We start from the raw sequence: 18,813 nt of genomic DNA, 5'->3' as shown, positions 1-18,813 counted from the left end.
GGGCTGAGGATATTCTTGATTGTGAGCTAGCACAAATATACAATGCGGCCATGTGGCCATATAGATAACTTAGATGCTACTTTAATCCATCAGCGAGAAAAATTATATATTCTCAACATAAATGACAATTTTCTTGGGAACAATCACATTTTCATTAGGTGTATAATATAATCTGTGTTCAGAAACTAAGGAAATGGTTATATTGAGGATCTGTAGTACCGCATCTAAAGAAAGATATCGATAGTATTAGAGGCAAAGGTTAGTAATACATTTTTGTTGAAAAAACATTACACATAAATCAGTTTTTGCAAGAAAACTAGTCTTCTTGCTTTAATAATATTCTCTGCAATTTTAATTTCTCCATAATCGTTCAGGAAATATTCTACAATTTATTTATTGGAAAGGTAGTTGCAAACTTCTTGACGAGAAAACTATATTTTTGGTTTGTATTAGTGTTTCAAAAGATGGTTTGCTGGGAAAAGTTGTAATTGTTGTTTAGTTACGATAGAGTAAGACAGAGTTTGTTAATCCGTAATCATCGTGACATCTCTGACATCTTAGTTTTAAAAAGTTTTTGAGCGAGGTTTCTTCTAAAATTGACTTTCATTTTAACACGAGTGAGTGCGACTCTGTTAACTTTACCTTGTAGAGATAAGTTTAATGGCAGGTTTTTTAAATCAGACTACATACACAAAACGATATTTTTGACGTTAAATTCGAGATTGTGACAAAATGAGATATTTCAAAATAAGGTATATATTAGCATCAATCAATGCACTGTTATTCACCGCACCACTGTACAATATACTTATCTCTTTATAAATACGTTTAACCACTCGAAAAGACGGTAAACTGTAGAAATGTTTAAAATAGACTCCCACCGATACATATGGTCAGGTTCGCATTCAAATAGAACAATTTGATGTCCCTGCGTATACAATATAGATGACCGTCGCGGCGATGCAACTTCATCGGGTGACCTTTGCACGCTTCGAAAATAATGAGTTTGACATTGAAGAATTGATACAACAGTACATACGACTACTAGTTTCTAATTATGTCTATAGTTAATGGCCCACCAAGTGTGTCTTTCAGGTGCGATGTCCAATAATCATGTAAAGATACGATAATGCAGAAGGGATGTCGATCGCAAACATACGAAACAGTATAGGCTACGTTAGTGGTGACGTAACGTAACCATGTGTTGTTGAGGAGGTCTTCATTCTAAACGTCTAAAGCAGTTCATCTTAAATTGTTTTTGAGAATTTATTAGTTGTAACATGATATTGCAATAAATCATTAAAGCTTTGTTGTGAGTAAATTATACTAAAGTATTTTTAGCAGAATTAAAAAACGTGTTGTAAGGTATGTACCTGCTCTAATTTAAATTGCTATTCATAAACATTAAAATAATCTAATAAGACTAATTAATCATATATCTTTTTGAAGAGTTTAAAATGAACTGCTGTGGAAATACTCCAGCCATTCGGTTTGTTTATAACCATTGTAACGACAAACTATGCCGTCTGACGTCTCACCAATGCGACGTATTGTCACTTTCGATGGAATGTTGCTTGCATGTCATAATAAACCTACTTTTAATGTCTACCGCTGATGATCACAGACAACCTACTACTACTACTTTCTTGAGAGACTTATTTGCATATTTTGTGAATATGCTAGTGCGTGGTGATCATACCAAAGTCGATTTAGTTTATTATTATGAGTATTTAGATATACAGTATGGCATACACAAAATTATTTAAATCGCATACAGCTGTACTATAATGGAAGAATTACTTCGATACTCTATGATACAATATAGGTAATTATGGATTTATTCGACTTAGTTTAGAATTATTTATATTTATTAATTTATTTCTCTTGTTTTTGAATCAGGGAAGGCATTTCATATCTCTGTCTCTTCCATACAAATACCAGTGGTATTTGTATGACTATTAGGTGGACATATAATATTCGATACGCCGACGACACTGTACTAGTTGCAAGAACAGTAAAAGAATTACAACGATTACTTACAAATACAAATATTGCCTGCAACAATTATGGCATAAGTATCAATATCAAAAAAACCAAGTATATGGTCTTCAGTAAGAACATGATACAACCAGCACATATTAGTATAAACGGCATTCAAATTGAAAAAGTGTCAAGTTATAAATACTTGGGGACTTCAAAAACGAAACTGGAGACCAAAAAATGAAATAAAAAGACGTATCGAAATTGCCAGGGTCACCTTCATAAAGATGAGGAAATTCTTCTGCAACAGAGATATAAGCATCCCTCTACGATTAAGAATGCTAAGGGGCTACGTATTTAACACGCTATTATACGGTGTAGAGGCCTGGACTCTCAAACAGAACAGCATAAAAAATATTGAAAGTTTCGAGAGGTTGTGCTACCGTCGAATGCTGAAGATAAGTTGGGTTGAAAGAGTCACAAACTTTGAAGTCAGTGGCGCACCGAGGGGGGGGGGGGCTTTGGGGGTTAAACCCCCTCCCCCAGGACCCTATTCCGACACTATTACTTACACATTTTAAGGACTCAAAATGGAGGTAACACCATAAAAAAAATTTTGGTGACCAACCAAAACCCCCCCAGAGGCAAATTCTAGGTGCGCTACTGTTTAAAGTAATGCGAGGGATAGGAAACTACCCAGAAATTTTGTCAACGATAAAACGAAGAAAACTCGGATATTTGGGTCACCTGATGAGAGGACATAAATACGCATTCTTCATACGGACATAAATACTTCAAAATAAAATGCAAAGAAAAATAGAAGGAAAACGGAATCCAGGCCGTAGAAGAATGTCATGGTTGCGTAATTCGAGAGAGTGGTTTGGCTGTACCACTAATGAACTCTTTAGGTCAGCTGTAAACAAGGTCAGAATAGCCTTGATGATTTCCAATCTCCGATAGGAGTGGCACAAGAAGAAGAAGGTGGCCATCATTAGGTCTTCATATATGCTGTTTCCTATAGGTCTGAAGATGGTTACTATCTGACGACAGTACTAACCCATAAACATTGGTCCTGTCGCTGCTGTATACAATCAGCAGTCTTGGAACGACTCATGGAGAATCTCCTATCTATTTTTCTGTGTAGGTTAGTGCAAGACGCATCTGATTCGAGATCAAATTCTCCCGTGATAACAACTATCGCGATATCTCCGGCAAAACCTTATCTTCACATTCCCCGGCTACTTCTATATCAATAGTTCCATATCGTGGGTGATGGTACTCCTCTTTAAGTTCACCTGTTTGTTGCCCTTAAGTAGATATCTCTTCATAAGTTTGAGAAACAAACTCCATAATTAATTTTTTGAGATATCGATCCGCATGGGGTTTCGTTAGTTTTCTTGTCAATAAGTGCTTTGCGTGGACCTATTATTAAATATTCCTCTCTCCCCACTCTCTCTCTCACTCTCTCTCCCCCTCTCTCTCCTCTCTATCTCTCCCTCTCTCTCTCTCTCTCTCTCTCTCTGTCTCTTCCTATCTTTCCCTCGCACCATCTTTCTTTTGCACGTGCGTATTTTTAAGCCTGTAATTTGAGATGACTGACTGGCTAAGTAAGCGCATCAAGTGCATCTTTAATCTCTAAGAATGTTAATTTGCTTATTTTCATGGATTCTTATAAAGTATGTATATCTCTACTCGTCTGAGGTGCCGCTGGATAGAGGAAGCGACTCTTTGTAAATATAATATAGCCTAGTTTACACCGTAACAACGCATTTATTTAACACACATTGTATTATATTACTTATTAGTCCATTGATTACTTGTTCTCTCCAGTCGTGTAGTCTGGTTCTTGTTCTATATGTGGAATCCACGCTCTGCGAAATACACCCAACATTGAAGGTTTAAGCATACTGTTTACTTCATATTTTGTTTACTGTTTTTTTTTTGTCAGGGTGAGGGTTTCTACCTTTCTACATCGTATGTGAGGACAGGCAAGACACATGAAATTGAAATTGAAATTGAAATTGAAAACTTTCCTTTTCTGAACCAGTCCTATTCTTCGGTAAAGTTCGTATGTTTTTGGATATTTGAGTTCCATTTAAGTCGACACTTTGCTAGTCATTGGCTATGCTTTTGATTTATTTATATTTAGGCCTTTTTGTCGCGACTCCATGTTTTTTCGAGTATTTGTCTGGTTGGAGTGTATCAACCTTAGAATTTTATGTGTTTGTAATAACCCTCGTGTATATATTATAATAAATTTATTGGTCGGTAGTCTCCAACGTTTGTTAGGTATATCTTCTTTTAATGAAGAAGATTTTTTTTAATCTTTAATATACTTACTTTATCATTCTAAATACATAGGTACTTAATTTATATCAACTTTATAAAGCTTTAATTTATCAAATTTAATGCAAGTCATCAAGTAATACACTAAATAGTATAAATGTAACAATAAAAACAGCGTTCCATTTATAGCGCTTAGTTATTTTTGTATTTGCTGCCAAAATATATTTTTAATTATGCAGCCACCACATAAATATCATTATTTTTATTAGTTTACATACCCTTACAGGATAATCGACAGACCCGCCCGTGTATTTACTATCTCTGACAAGCATTTAACATTTTCTTTTAAATTTAAATAGTATGACGTTTCATCGCGGCCAGCTAGACGAAACTTCAGGCTTGATGACCTCTAAAATGAAGAATGTCACATTTATTGCATAACATCGTAGACACATGAACCGCCAATCGTGAAGGACATTCTTCGGTAATAGTTTTAGGTGTTTTTTATCCCACATAAAAGAGAAAAATTAATAAACAATTCCCCCATCACAAGTGGCATCTTTGTGGTTCGAGAATGATTGGAAAAGAGGTTGTTGAAAATCCCGATTTTGACATTTCGCTGTAAAAATGTTCTTTCAAGGTATTTATAAAATTTCTTTTTTTAAGAAAATCTTAAAAGAAAATTTCGCATTTTTCTAAATTTTATATTATTTTTAACATATTCAATTGGAAAAAATATATTTCGTGTATATTCAAAATAATGTAGACGATGGCTGGATTGTCTAGGTACTCCTACTTAAAGATAAAAAACGCTTTGAAGAAGATGTCTCAGCAAAAGACTGGACAAGAGTTCCTCCCAGTATTAGGAGAACATAATCTATGAGTTGGTTTAATCACCGTTTAATACGCGAGGAACAGTGTTGAGTTAAAATTAAACGGTTGTTGCCAGATGTACTTTACGAAAATACGGATGTGTGATAGATAACATCATGCTTTCTATAATATATAGTAAAGTTGTATAATAATGTGGTTAGATGTCGTTTTTGTGATTTTTAGAAACAATATTGTTCTGAAACTTGCTTATGATGGCATATTGTACTTTATTAACGTATCATTGGGAATTACCCACAAATTAAAAATTACAAATACTTTATTTTGATTATTCTGCTGAGAGATCGGAATCCGTAACACAATTATGATTACTCTTTAAAAAAAACTTACACTTATATTTAAATATATACTGCTCTATTCGTAAATTTTTTTTCTACGAAAATTAATCATCCAATAATTACACTGTTTTATGAAAGCAAAAGAGACAGCGTACCAAAGTTTGGTCAGTTGCTGTAAATAGTAAAGATAAAATGCTTTAAATTTTAAAGATAGGTTCTAAGAAACTGTAATATTGTACTCAAACAATATTGATACATTCAAATCACTTTATACTATTTTTGACTAAAGTTTTTAACGATACTTCTCTATTTTCTTCTATCTTCTGCTTCTCTTCTCCAGTCCAAGTCACCTACTTCCTTTAAGCCTCTTTCAACCGTTTCCATAAATCTTGCCCTCGGTCTTCCTCTCCTTATAATTTCTATGGGCCGCCTCCGTAAGAGTATCTGTGTCATTCTTTATTTTTTGGGTATGCCCCAAATGTTTTAAAAAAATTGTTAATAATCTTGTTTTCGAGCAACAGTAATCATGGACCTTTGGTATTTAGCAGGTATTGAAGTGGTATGGTTACAATATGGTGTATATAGTGGTATACAATATGGTTGAGAGTGGTCTTTCGCAATTATTATGACGTCTCTTAGATTTTATGACTAATTAGATGATGTTGCTGAAAGACTTGCGGGTCACATTCATCGGAAAAATAGAGTTCTGAGTTATTCACAGCAAAATCTAGGTCTTATTGATTCAAGAAAAGTGAGGGTCAAGATAGAATCTGGTCAACATGGAAGACTTAGACATGTATTTAACTCGTTCGTCCATATGGTGGTCTACACACACATTGTTATGTGAGCTATTGAGCGTTGAATTGAGACTGCGTATATCTGATTTAGAATGCATCGGTTGAATTCTCATTGAAGTAAGAATCTTACGTTATAGTAAGAAGAGTACTTAATAGTAAAAATCTTACGACTTCAAAAATTAAGATTCATTTATTGCTGATTATTCAGGTATTATAACAGTATTCTACTTTTTAAAATCCAATTAAAATTTATGTATGTACTTATATGGAAAAAACTTTGTTTCTCAGACACTTTTTATGTGCTTATTTTTAAAACAGTTTGAATATGAAGACTCGGGGGTTATATTTTAGCCTTTTTAACAGCTTTTTGTAATCTGTAACGCAACCAGCAGTTAGTCTACGAATCGATAGGTCCTAGCGTAAACCTCCAATGTAGAAATATACATCGAGATGTTTTTAAAAGTATAAGAGCTCCCATTTCTTCTGTCTAAAGTTATTGCGTTAAACATTAGTTTTAAAAAAGCCTTTGAACCGTTGTATTGACCTTTTAATATTTATTTTATATCAATTTCCATTTACTTACAATATATTTGGCTTTTAGCTATGTTTGTTTCATTGTATTATGTTTGTTTAATTCTTGGCTACTTTATGGTAAATAGAGGTGAAATTTCAAAGAAAAAATGTAATTAACTACGAAACGGTGGTTATATTTGATTTTTATCTTTACTATTAACCATTTCTACGTCTTTACTACATCTAGAGCTTGTCGTTTGTAATATATCTTACTTTTACTTACATTTATTTTCACTTTTTGGCTTTTCTCTTGTCCATAGAGGTGAAATTTGAAAAAAAAAATGGAATTAGCTACAGAACGTGATTGTATCGTAAGATATTAAAAATTCCATGATGTGATTAGGTATTCTTCTTCTTCTCATTGCGCCGTCTCCTTTCGAGGGTTGGCGATCCAAATGGCAATTGTAGTTTTGGAAACTGCTACGTGAAAGATCTCTGCGGATGAGCGGTCGAACCATCTCCTTAGGTCTTTCAGCCACAAGTTCTGGCGTCTTCCTACTGATCTTATGCCCTGTACTTTTCCTTCCAGTATAACTTGAAGTAATTCATATCTTTCGCCTCTCAACACATGGCCCAAGTATTGCATTTTCCTCTCTTTGATTATTCTTAGTAATTCTTTTTGTTTACACATGCGACGAAGTACCTCAACATTAGTAACTCTTTGTACCCGGAATTATAGATAGATTAGGTATAGAACGGAAAAATTGTCCACAGAATTACAAAGAAAAGAAATTACAGCTCACAGTTAGGATAGAGAAACTTCTAGGTCACAATACGAAACTTTCTAGAGGTACTGGCACAGAGGAACATTTACCATAAATGATATGTAGAGAATAAGTTTCTTCCTTAAGGAATAATATTGTCATGGATGGTTTAAATGTAATGCGATTGAAGTTTGACAAAAAGGATCTTTTGAAGATTGACAAGTTCGAGGTTATCTGGTTCAGAAGTCGAAACAGTCCGAGAGGTGGGAGAGAGATTTTCTTGGGTACGATGTTGGTGTCACGAAGCATGTAAATAACGATTTGTGTAATTTTTTTTTGTGTAAGCTGTATAACCCAATGTTATACGTGAGAACGTGAAGGGACTTATTATTTTCTACCTCCATATTCTATAGTATCAATATCCTTGTTTATCTTCTCCACTTCATTTGGCCGATAACCCTCACACAAGTACCTACTCTTATGTAACCTGTTGATATATATATATATATATATATATATATATATATATATATATATATATATATATGTATATATATATATATATATATATATATATATATATATATATATACATACAGGTGCTTTCTGTGGTCTTCTCGGTTTGACTCCGCGTTGAATAATTATTGTTTTGACGACGTTTCGGCAAGGTCACACTTGCCCTATAGTCAATATATGTGTGCACTAGTATTCAAGCACAATACTAGTGCTTGAAGTAAAATATATATGTATATGTACATATATATTTATATATTTATGAAAATATAAGTACGTATGTATATTATATCTTCGAACATCTAGAAGAAACATAATTAATCTAATTGACAATGGTAAGTGTGACCTTGCCGAAACCATAGAAATCCCATATAGCTCCCTCGAGACATATATTTATAAACATCTTTCAAGTCGCATTGTGAAAATGTCTACGAAGTCTAAGGGCTCCTTCGAAATCTACAATTATTAAATCAATGTCATTTAAGCATTTAAGGACACAATAACCGAGGAAACAATGAAAGAAACTTCAAAATGCGGTAATATAGACGCAAATATCATCTTGACATAATATACTTACGAATAACGATAAAATGGATCTTCTTCTTCTTCTTCTTCTTAACATGCCATACACCAAAGTGCGTAGGCGACTATCTCATTACTAGAATTCTGTTCTTGGCGGCGTGACACAGCTCGCCTGTATTGTGTATTCCTGTCCATTCTTTAATATTCCTTAACCAGGATAATTGTTTGCGGCCGGCTCCTCTCCTACCTTCGATCTTCCCTTATAGGATTAACTGTGGTATTTCATATTTTCCTCCTCTCAATATGTGCCCATATTGTGTATTCCTGTCCATTCTTTAATATTCCTTAACCAGGATAATTGTTTGCGGCCGGCTCCTCTCCTACCTTCGATCTTCCCTTGTAGGATTAACTGTGGTATTTCATATTTTCCTCCTCTCAATATGTGCCCAAGGTAACCAATCTTGCGTTTTTTAATTAATTCAAAGAGTTCTCTTTCCACGCCGGCTCTCTTAAGGACCTCATCGTTTCGAACTCTATCCACCCAAGGTATGCGCATCATTCTTCTCAATGACCACATTTCAAATGCTTCAAGTTTGTTGATAGATGTTTTTTCAAAGTCCACGTTTCCATGCCATAAAGCAAGATGGACCATATGTAGCACTGGATAGAAACACATTAGTTTGGCATAAAATGGATATAAACACATTAATTTGGTACGAAAATACCACCTAAGAATGTAGATATAACGTAAAAATAGCTTAAGCAACTTGTTGTTTCCTCCGTCGTCAAGAAAGTATCGTGAAATATCAATTCGTTAATTTTCAGTTTTATTTTTCATAAAGTTTTATTTGGCGTTTCTTTAGAAAAACAATTTTGTTGGACAGAACATATTTCTGTGAATTTCCTACCGGTACGACATAACCGGCAACGCTGTTCAGATCGCGGCCAACTTAATTATATTATTCAAAACAAGCGACGCAAATAGTTGCCAACCGCCTAGAATCACCAGCAAGACTTCCTTGAAATGGTCGGACTCGACTGCAAAGTACATTCTGCATATTTTCATTGTACCAACTATCGTAGCTAATTGTTTTTTACGGAAATCACAGGCGTTTTTCAAATGCAGATTTCCGAGAAGTCTTATTGTTTGTTAATCATTTGTGGGTTAGTCGATTAGTGAATCACTACAATGCATGTACTATTTTTCTTCGTGGAAATTTTTGTAAGCAGATCAGAGAACAAAACCGCAACGCATTTAGGATGGTGGAATATTATTCTGTAATGTCGTCTTCGTTACGAAGGTTGGCAATCGTCAAGGTCAAGTGTGTTTTTAAGATAGTTGAGCTAAATAAATGTTTATTGAAAGCGTTGAACCATTTCTGCAGATTTTTAAATCATCAATCTCTTTTCTCTGACTTATTAATTTACTTTCAGTTATTTTTTATTCGATAAGGTATACATGTCTCAGATGGAGCAGTTTTCGCTCTTTAATGGTTTTGAGCTCGTGTCTTCTTCATTTGTGTTATCCATTCTGCAAAGATTTTCTTTGCATCCTTGTTTTTTATTATCCATAATTCCATATCAGAATATAACGCTAATGAAACCTCAAGAAGTAGTTTTATCCTCAACACTGCTCGTATTTGCAGTAACTATAGGTATCTGTTTTATTTTTTTTATCAATTTCCCGCAGCGAGATGAATCACTATGCAACTTTTTGCATTCGATTCGAGAAAGTGTCAGGAAAGTTTGTGAACAAAATTCATGGTGATAATATATTGCATTTTGTATACAAAGAAAGCATTTCCAAAGTACATAGAAAATTAAAAATTTGCAACTCAGAAAATATCGACAGGAATGAGTTCAATTTTGTTACTCGAGAGTTTTCGAGGTCGTCACTCGTCGAGGACGAATATGATAACGACGATGGTCCTGGAGCTACCTGGTGCTCAGGATGGACCTCGTCTCCTGAAGTATGTTAATTTCATTTTATATCAGCCACATTCATTACTTGGGGGGTTTTTGAGGTCACTGAATACAAATATGATAACGGCGATTTTAATCGAGCTACCTGGTGCCTAGGGTAAGCCTCATCTCCTGGAGTTTTATGTTATTTTCGTTCAAAATCAGTCGACAGTCATTACTCGGGGGATTTCGAGGTGCTTTCGCCGCGAACGGCGATTGTTCTCTAGCTTCCTGGTGGAGGGTGGACATCGTTTTTTGGGAGTTTTATGTTATTTTAATTCAAATCAGTCAAAAGTTATTAATCGGGAGTTTTTAAGGTTGTTGAACACGAATATTATGATGGAGATGGTCTCCAAGGTATCTGTCTCTTGGAGTTTTATGTTAATAAAAATTGTGGAGGAGACCAGGTTCCTACTAGAAACCAGGTACCTTTGGGATCACCGTTGTCGTAATATTCTTGTCCAGAAACTCCAAAAACATCCGAGTAATGACTTTTGACTGTTTAAAAAAAAAAAAAAAAACAAAACTCCAGGGGACGAGATCCAGACTGTACTCCAGGTAGTTTGAGAATCATCGCCGTCATAATATTTGTGTTCAGCGACCTTGAAAACCTTCCAAGTAATGATCTTCGACTGATTTCGAACGAAAATATCATAAAACTCCAGAAGATAAGGTCCACCCTGGGCACCAGGTTGGTCGAGAGCCATCGTCTTTATCATATTAATTGTATTCAGCGACCTCGAAAACCCATGAGTGATAACTGTCAGCTTGGTCAAAGAAGAAGAGGAAGACCCAGAACAAGATTCCTAGATAACATCGATGAAGACATGAGAAATATGGAAATACGTGCTTGGCGGAGGAAGGCGATGGATAGGGACGACTGGAGAAAAATTCTTGGGGAGGCTAGACCCACACAGGGTTGTAAAGCCAAAATGATGATGATGATGATGACTGTCAGCTAATTTAGAATAAAATTAACATACTCCATAAGACGATGTCCACCTTGGGAACCAGGGAGCTGGAAGAACATCGTCGTTATTATATTAGTATTTAGCGACCTCGAAAACCACCGAGTAACAAAATTAAACTAATTCGATATTTTCTAATTATAGTTGCAAATTTTTCATTTTCTATGCACTTTATAAATGCATTTTTCTTTCTTTCTTTTCGTTCTTGCTGCAGAAAATTGGTAGCTTTAGTGCTTCGTTTCCTCGCCTAAATGTACTCATCACTTTGTTATATTTGAATCCGCGCCTAGGGTTTCGAAAATTACCGAACAGATTTGGAAATCAACGAAGAATAAAAGTGTGCCCAGAAACTGTCCCCATGTCACTGAAAAAGCAAGGCTGCATATCAATGAATACAAAAAAAATCCCTACAATGACACCTCTGCAAAGGCAACGAAGAATAGAGTTTTGTCAACGTTTTCGAGAAGATAATTTTAATAATGTCTTTATATCTGATGAAAGTTGTTTCCAGCTTGGTGCAAATCATCTAAAAGTCCTATCAAGAGAAAATGTTACCGTTCAAATTTCCAAATTTCCCACTAAGCCGAACCCGAAACCGAAACTGGTCTATGTCTCATATCTATCCTCTTTATTGTCTCATACACTGCACTTTTTCCGAGTTCAGTCAATTGCACAAATTTTTTAACGTTTCGGACACCCTTTCTATACAAATACTCCACCACTTTTTTTTTCTACTTGCGACATTATTTCACAAATCTTAAGTCTGTTTACAAACAATATTTGACAGATGGTGTTGTCATGCGATTTTGTCCATAACCTACTATCGGCACAACCTACTTGATGCATTACTTTTGTCTGAAAATGTTACAAAAAGGAAATCTATTAAATTTAGGAAAAATATAAAATTCCGGATACTTTCTAGACGGACTATATTATTAATAAATTGTATTTATAAATACATATTAAATTTATATTAATAGCTTTAGAAACCAATTATTGTTGTGTATTGTGATTGTGCTATGCCAAAACAACTAAATAGTCTGTAGAAAGATGATAAGCTTTCATATAAGATAGATTATTTTGAACAAGAAATAATGTCGGGACGTTTTTACTATTAATGCTCTAAATGAGGTAAGTTTAAAATTTAGAATATACTAGCGGACCAACTCGACATCGAGTTTTTTAAATGAACTTTTTATTTAGCGAGAAAAATTAAGAGATCAATACAAACAATATAAGCAAGAATATACATAACATTCATCAATAATAATGCAAGTAAAAAAAAAGTGATTATGGAAGTCGACCTCAAAACCGGAATGCAATTTTTAGTTCATCAAATGTCGACATGGATATCATTTAGCAGTTAATTTTGCATGCTGGTCACGAATCCGGTGTCAGATTTGCTCTATCTTGACGTTTTATGCGCGTTTCGGGTCACTTCCGGTGTCGGATCGCAACCGGAAGTACATATTTAGATTTGTCTCGACGAGACCTTTCGATCCATATATACATTGTGGGGTCTACAACTTAAAGTAAATTTTAACTTCCGGTCATCTCAAAACCGGAAGTGAATTTTTGTACCAAAAGTATATCTTGACAATCTCATACTTAATACTAATAATATTCCGAAAACATATTTTAATTAATATGGTTTTTGAGTAAAGTGGTGGACAAGAAAAGGGCTTAGCGTTTTAGTATATAAGATAATTTTTGTATTAAAATGTTTTTGTGTGTTGCAGTAGTCTTACAACTAAGTGTATTTACTGTTAATGTAACAGTCTGACAAATAGTTGACATTTTTAAAATTCCTCACTTACTAACAATTCTGATTTTTTGGCAACGCTGTGGGGTTCTGAGGTCGTAAATCTCGAATGACGTGCAATCATTTTTATGTGAAAAGTTCTATATTTGGCTATTTGAAAGTTTAATTCTTTCAAAATATATACTTTCTTATTACTGAACTTCAACTTAAAATCTACTATGTATGTCACATATACAAAGATTTTGTTATTACAGGCTTCTGTTAGACATACTTCCACCATTTGCAGAATTGAATTTGCCACCTTCGTTTTCGAGATACACTCATAACTTAACTGCGCGTCTGTTCCGTACGAAAGTCAACTTTGAACTGAATTGGTATTTGAACTTGAAATTCAGGTATAGGTGATATAGCTGTAGGGTTGTTAATCCTGAATAAGGAATTTAGTTCTCTTTTAGAAAATGTAATAATATTCTGGAAAAGTCGATTTTTTTTGCCAGCTTTTCGGGATTTTGGACTACTGTGCATCTGTTTAAATTTTTATGACACTTCTCGTTTTAAAATAATTTCATATAAATACAACGTCAGATTTTTACAATTATCAGTTCCACTATTGTATTAAAGTGTGACAAAAAGGGTTATTGGTAAAACATTTTAGTTGCATTTTCATATCTATGCTTTGGCGGAGATTTCTAAAGCAGCCAATATTAAATGTGGCATTTTAAGAAGTCACAGTAAACATTTGGAAGAGTCCATTTACGAGGAGCGTCGTTATACAATTTGTAGATAAACTTTTATTTTACACAATACATGAATTTTATTGCAATCGATAAATTAATAAATAAATAATAAAATTACTTTATTCTACAGTATAGACTACTGTACATTTTTTTTTTGTTTATTATAGACCGTCGAATTCCAATACGAAGTTCGACCAGGATTTTATCTGTTATGCCTTTTTATATAATGAAAATTTGAACCAGGGTGCATTTTACTGAAAATCTAATTTTTCCAAGGTAAAATTTTTAGTTTTTACGCCTTGCCGTTATGCTTTCTTTTGCAGGTTCCTTATCGTGAAAACTAACAATTTTCAAGTGTCATGAAAGAGAAAATCACGAATATTGACCTGTTAACATCACATGTTTAGGTTGTAATTTACACCCTTAAGGCACCAGTACCCCTTATGCCAAAATTTTAAAAATAGAATCAATACTCCTCTTTCGATTCGTAAAATAGCATAAAGGAGAAAATTTTTTTGCAAAAAAAGATTTTTTTTACATAAGAAAATTCAATTTTCACTCAAATTTTCCTGGAAACCCCAGAGTTTTCAATATTTACTCTTCTTAATTTCATCTTTCAGTACTCTCAACTCTGAAAGGCATAAGGGATAAAATCGTAGTTAAACTTCGTCGGAAATCCGACGGTATTTACTATGTCGAGCGTTCAGCCCCTCATCCGACCCGCATACAAGAATGGGGGAAAGTAACAGTCAAGTAGAGGTTCCTGATTGGCTAGAAATGAGTACCATTTGTTTATTCTTGTTAGGATATCAATTCTGGGTCGGCATATTCGTTAGAGAGTATTCCTATATTTTCTCCGTTTTTGTATTCTTCTGCAAGATCCTTAAGGATCTTTAATCGGGATGTTCTTCTTCTAGCAGAGTTGGATTTGTAAAAATTGTGAATATTTGAAATGAACAAACAAAAATTGTTTTAATAAAAGACAACACAACAAAGAAATCTTTGGAACGTAGTAAGTAGTCTAAAAGGAAAGATAAAAAAATAACTCAAAGGAGTAAAAGACAGACACAACCAAATATACAGATTACTAGAAACAGAAAAAACAAACAAACAACAAAAATACTAGAGTGTAGAGAGAGTATTTTGAAGAGAAATATATGGGCGAGGAACAAACACTGAATAAATCATTGGAGAGATAACAGCATTTTGAAAACCAGATGGAAAAAACTAATGAATTAGAAGAAGTAATAAATAAAATAAAAGTAGGAAAATCCAGTGGAGCAGATTTCACAACATGCATTTTTGCTGTTAATTCTGTTTAGCTATCCAATATTCAGTGTCCTACGTCATAGCGGGTTTTATGGAAGTTTGATCGAATTTATCTTTTCGTTTTATTGGAATCTTATTCTCACATAACACACCCCTCGCTTCCTTCCGTTTTATCGATTCAGCTTTAACTAAAATAAATTTCCATACATTTCTTAATTGCTCTGTACATGACTAGATCTTTAAATGAACATTATAGATTATTCCGTTTTTGTCCTTCTAAGTAATAAATCCATGTTTCTCAAGAATTTGTCTATTGTTTTAGTCCTTGATGCGTCAAGTACGTTATTTAATTCATAACTTTAAAAGTACATATACCTAATGTTAATTAACCAACCGTATCGTTTTTTTTTCTTTAACGTTACCTAAAAACTGTTCTAGTTAACATAATAAGAATGTTTTTAAAGTCACTAATGAACTGATAACATTCCCTAGTCAAATTGTGGTCCAAGTAATTCCTTTTTAAAAGGCGATAAAAAAAATCGACGAGACCTTCTGCTCCGGTCGCGGTTGGTTTAAATTTTGACATTAAAAGACAAGGAAGAACTGATTAACATTGATTAGCAAGTCTAACAGAAACGTAATGTATATAAACATAAACACATGAGTTCTTTGAAGGTCAGAAGAGCATATCATTAAAATATGTGTCGTGTATAACTAGTAGTTGTTATGTAATAAATATGTATGTTATATGTATATTATACATATTTTATATATATATATATACTGGGTAGAGAAATGGTCAAACGGGCCATAGGCAACTCGATGAGAAATTCTAAACTGTTGAATTCCCGCGTTCCTAATTATTTTACATCAAGAGTCTTGTTAAAATTTTTCTACGAATTAAACACATTCCAAAATTTTAAAAAATATAAAATACATATATGTATTTTGCAAAAATACATTTGCCAGTGTATTATTACAAAAGTTAGGCCACGCATAGTACAGAATGTGTATAACGGGTTGCAAAGTATTTTAAAAAAGTTGAAAATACTGGGACCGTGATTCCTAATTATACCTGTATGCTTTTATTATTTAAAGAACAAATATAAACTTATTTATAATTAACATAAAACTAAAACTAATGTTCAAACAATCCCCCATTCTGTACTAAGCAGTATCCCAATCGATGGTAAAATTCTCAGTTAACATTAGTCAGAACGTGTGACGTTATGTTTGCACATTCTTCATTAATTCGAATTTTTAATATAGTCCAAACCATATAAGAAGACCGGTTAGTAATTATGCTATGATCAGTGGGCCTTAAACAATTTTTAAAATTTAAAATTTAATTTCAATCACTTGAAAACTAAGCTATGTAATAACCTATATTTTATGTTCAGTAAGAATGTTGGATTTTGTTCTATTAAAAGCAAGTGAAATTAATATAATATAATACTTATATATAATTTATTACATACAATAAAATTTATTTTATTAATGACATTTTAATATAGTTATCATTCAGTTTACTATACTATAACTCTCTATGTAATATATACTCTCTCTCTCTCCATAGTTCCACTAAGCGTTCTACTAGGTGTTCTGTTATTATCCATTTTTATAATATAATATATATAATAATATATAATATAATAGAGGTTGTAATGTTGATATGATTCGTGGTTGAACCTTATTCTTCACATTCCATTGGTGTAGATGGGTCCCAATATTCTTCTTAATAACTTGCTTCCAAAAGTATTTATAATACTCCAAAAGTATTTATAATAATATAAGGTTTATTGTTTTTGTGTCATGATCCATGTTTCTGTGCCATATGTTGATATTGGTCGTATGATGGTTGTATATATTTTGAACTTTACTTCCCTATGGATGTCTTTGGATAAAACATCTGCGACAGAGTGAAGTATAATTTGTTAAAAAGCATATTTTTCCGCATTTCGTCCTCCTCAATACCGTTCTTAGTTATCTGTATATGAACTGTTTTACTTCGAACTAGTACTATATGAACTTTAATATTTGCGTCGTCTATTGTCAAATTTGACAAGTTTCTTTATTTCCTTGCTTATATTAGGGCTTTAGTTTTATCTACGTTGACGGCTTTTTCTTTAGCCATATTTCTTTCGCATTTTCTTTAAGCTCCACTTTTTTAGGGAAGCATTTCTCCATTTCTCCTCGGCCCTGGCCCTGCCTTCCACTGAGCTTGGTTACCCAATCTCCGATAAGGTTGCTCAAGTTTGTCGGTGTTCACCCGTGTGTTTAAGCCACACTTCTTGGAGGTGGGGGTAGGAATTGAGTAGTAGTGGCTAGAGGTGTTATGAAGCAATACCTTGTATTGCGCATCACTACTACTTTGTCAGAGTCATCACTTGCTCATTTTGAAAGGACAACGATTGGATCTTTCGTGTGTCTAATACAATTTTGCCATTGCTCTGCCTTTATTTGTTCTACCAATTCTTTCCACAAACTAAACGTTGTTTTGGTTGTATGCTTGTCATAGTATTTTGCTATAGTCCAAACTAGCTCAATTGCATTGTAGTGGCAATGGTAGGGCGAAAGTCGAAGAACTTCATGGTCATATTTAAGAGCCATTTGGTCGATGACAAATTTCTTTTGAATTTTGTAGGTTTCTCACCTTTGCAGTAAATCGACTTTTAAAAATATGTCACTGTGATCAATTTTTTTCTGTTAACCACGCCTTTAGTTCTTTTAAATTTGCAACCTACCGAACCCACTGTTCGTTTAAATCTGCATCCAAATAGCAAAGTAGGTGATTTGTGATATAGGTTCTTGGTTAACTAATAATTGACCCGGTGTTATCCTATTTTTGCTTATAACCATGTATTTCGTTTTTTTGATAAGAAAATCAAACCCAAATCTGCTCCTGTACTTCTGCTACCCTGGAAACAAGTATCTGTGGACCTTCCAGACTGTATCCAAAAATGACAGTGTCATCAGCGTGTCTTATGTTGTTCTCCATTTATAAATAGGCATTTCTTCGTCTATATGAGTTAGTGCTTGGTTTGAAATGTTCTTTGAATATATATTGAATAATAATGGGGACACTATACATACCTATCGCATACCTCTTTTTATTTTTATGTCGTGTTGCTACTATTTTGATGTTATTGGTCGACCTTCATAAAAGTCATCACAACATTCTAATGCCTACCAAATTTAAATTCTTTATAACACTTAAATACAGTTTTTCTTAATGGTGCCTTATCACTAATTACAAGTTTTTCTTAACCATCACCAACTACAGTTCAGATCATTGGTGATCGATAGATTATTACATTTTCACTTTTTTTCAATTGAAAAAAATCAAACCCATTCCTCGAAAATGTTCACGACCTAAATTCATGTTTTTTCAACTATTTTTGGCTCTAAAATGATCAAACCAAATTGAACATTTACATATAATTTTTTATCAATGTTAATTGACAGTACAAATGTCAACTTCATAAATGTTTGTCTACCACAATGACGATATTATACGTCAATGACCTACCAATCATCAGAAATTGCAGCATTGTCTCACCCTGAATTTAAA

The 18,813-nt window shown here is 33.6% G+C and overlaps 1 protein-coding gene across 7 annotated transcripts in view; it reads left to right on the top strand.

Annotated features, from left to right (window-relative positions):
• The window catches only part of LOC140445313 (uncharacterized), a 450,063-nt gene that overhangs the window by 226,241 nt on the left and 205,009 nt on the right, over positions 1–18,813 (top strand). For 2 of the 7 annotated variants that reach the window (XM_072537278.1, XM_072537277.1), the window contains exon 1: positions 4,662–4,906. The exons of 4 other annotated variants lie outside the window; for them this stretch is intronic. In XM_072537278.1, coding sequence (XP_072393379.1) covers positions 4,894–4,906 — 13 coding nt within the window. In that variant the 5' untranslated portion in view covers positions 4,662–4,893. Of the gene's footprint in view, positions 1–4,661; positions 4,907–18,813 lie in introns of those variants that run through there. One more of the 7 variants, XM_072537284.1, reaches the window with a different exon arrangement.

This window comes from Diabrotica undecimpunctata, chromosome 7 (assembly GCF_040954645.1).
Source record: "Diabrotica undecimpunctata isolate CICGRU chromosome 7, icDiaUnde3, whole genome shotgun sequence".
Lineage (NCBI taxonomy): Eukaryota > Metazoa > Arthropoda > Insecta > Coleoptera > Chrysomelidae > Diabrotica > Diabrotica undecimpunctata.
This window is presented reverse-complemented; position numbering and strand designations above follow the sequence as displayed.